General features: G+C 34.4%; 1 protein-coding gene across 1 annotated transcript in view; it reads left to right on the forward strand.

Moving 5' to 3' along the window:
- The first annotated feature begins 1,222 nt into the window (after positions 1-1,222).
- LOC103461828 (V-set domain-containing T-cell activation inhibitor 1-like) overlaps positions 1,223-2,284 on the forward strand; it is a 20,358-nt gene continuing 19,296 nt past the window's right edge. Inside the window, exon 1 of the mRNA XM_008404178.1 lies at positions 1,223-1,404. Within this exon, the coding sequence (XP_008402400.1) occupies positions 1,368-1,404 (37 nt within the window). The 5' untranslated portion in view covers positions 1,223-1,367. The remainder of the gene's footprint in view (positions 1,405-2,284) is intronic.

Consider the following 2,284-nt stretch of genomic DNA (forward strand, 5'->3'; position numbering starts at 1 on the left):
TTTTTTTAGAGCAGAAACGAACCATTTTCTTGGGTTTACACAAATCCTACTCAAGATACATGATTTAAAAAAAAAAATCTAATCTAATAAATAATCTTGAAAGGATACTTCAGTAAAATCATGTGGAGCTCATGTCAGGTTAAGTTTTGACAAGTAGTTGTCAGTTTGGAAAACATCTATATATGATGGTGTGTTGGAAATATGATAACAAAATCTTGACTATGTGCAAATGGCTTAGTAATAACTCAGAAGGATATTGCCTTAAATTAGTTTTAACTATGGTTCACATAACTTCCTGTTTGAGTTGTGATGCTTTTATTTTGAAGGGACAATTTGTAACTGTCAGCGCAAATTCAGCTTAACGACAATCAAACGACAGATGAATTGTAACAGAGCTTATAAAATGTATCTTATTATTAGCAACCCCATTAATGAAAACAAAATGTATGTTTATGATGTAAATAAGTAATTATTTTAAATGTTGTGTAATTTAAACAGGGTATTTTTTTACTATATGCCAGAAATTAAATTTACGTTGTATTTTAAGTTAAGCTCAAATTCATCAGTAAAGCATGTAAAGAATGCTATAAGTAATATGGCCTAAATTATMTTTGTTTCTTTATGTTCCATTTGCCTCAAGACATGCAAAAAAAGTTGATCATTTGAACAATTTTTCTGTTGAGAATCYCACAGAATGAGCAGTCTTGATTAAATGTTACTRATTGAATTAATAAACTGAACCTGGAAATTGTTTTGAAACTTAAATCAATTAAAAGGAGCCACTATGGCTCATAGCTTTGTTGATTATCTGGTCATATTATGGTGGAGCCAGTTAGTACAGAACATTCTGTCAGTACACAATTTTCTGTACTAACTGAATTTCGTACATAATTTCTGTACTCACAGAAATTAATACTAATTTGTTAGTATTAATTCTGTTAAAACTAGCATATTTTATCTGTTAATACAGAATAACCCCCGCCCAGATTCACAATCTAGGGRGAGCAAGAAAGAAAATAATTCAGAACCACTAAAATATGCACAAAAATGTAAGCGAGAAAGAAACATGTGCAAGACCGATTTATTTTGTCGCATCATCCTTATAAACCACATCAGTGGAGTTATTTTTGGAGACTTTTACTTTGAAAGTCTTTTTTTTTTTCAAGTTGAAGTGAAAGTGAAAGAGGCTTTCAGGCTTACCCGACACGGAATAAATGACTGTTAATGAGGCGACCTTAGATGTTAAAGGTTAAATTTGATATACCAACGTTAAATTTGAACTATTTTTTGTTTTAGTCTGAGGAAATGTTTAAATGAATCATTAAGAAATCCTTTAGTAAGGATTTTGCTTTTGTAAATATAGGACTATGKGGTTCTTTGCTGCGTTTGTGTTTCTCCTGTACGGTGAGTTATTTTTTCCTTTCTCCCAGCTCATACATTTATTTAGCTAATCTTTTCTTTTCTTTCTTCAAAGTCAATAAACTATTTTTTGTTTACATGCTCAGCAATACTTAAAAATTTATCATGTTTAGAGCAGAAGAAGCCATGTCTATTTTTCCTAGTTTATTGTAAGTTGTTTTTCTTGATTAAGTCTAAATAATATATGAAAAATAACCGGTATYTTGATAATAACTGCGTCATGCAGAGACGTTKTARGATTATGTCCGAAAACCGTTGAACCACATAGTGTTGAAGTAAAACTTGGACCTCTGCGCACAACTTTCGGTGCAGGACTTAAGTTGCTGCAGTCGCAGGTGTTCTTTTGCGCTTTTTCTCTGTGGCGGCGTTCAACTCCACAACTTTTTCCGCAGTTTTGCTCCAATACCACGGTTTTATGTTTATAGAATCCTATACATTCTGTAATTCCTTCTCGAAGCGAGGGCGGTTCGCTCGATTAACAAGCTGTGACGCCTTCCTGGAGTAGAACTCGGCTGAGCTACTTCTGCCTGGCAACAACAAAGTCAGAGAGCACGATAAGGACCTCGCTGCAGCAAACAGAGCTGCAGGCGGGGACGAACCACATAGGAGTCTYATTGCTGGGTTTCAGATGACGCCTGTACATCTGTAAGCTATATTTTTGTGTCCTGGCATGGTTGTCCTCAGAGTGCTAACTTTATAAGCAGCTACCAGAGTCCCGGACAGAAAATAGAATATTTATTCAGTGGGATTTAAATGCTAAAAAAAAAAAATAAATAACATACTCAGCCATACAGTCAATGTGAGCTGTGACTATTCCCCACATGGTACGTGCTGGACACATACTATATTCGTGTCCAGACACGGA

Source organism: Poecilia reticulata, linkage group LG2 (genome assembly GCF_000633615.1).
Source record: "Poecilia reticulata strain Guanapo linkage group LG2, Guppy_female_1.0+MT, whole genome shotgun sequence".
Taxonomy (NCBI): Eukaryota; Metazoa; Chordata; class Actinopteri; order Cyprinodontiformes; family Poeciliidae; genus Poecilia; species Poecilia reticulata.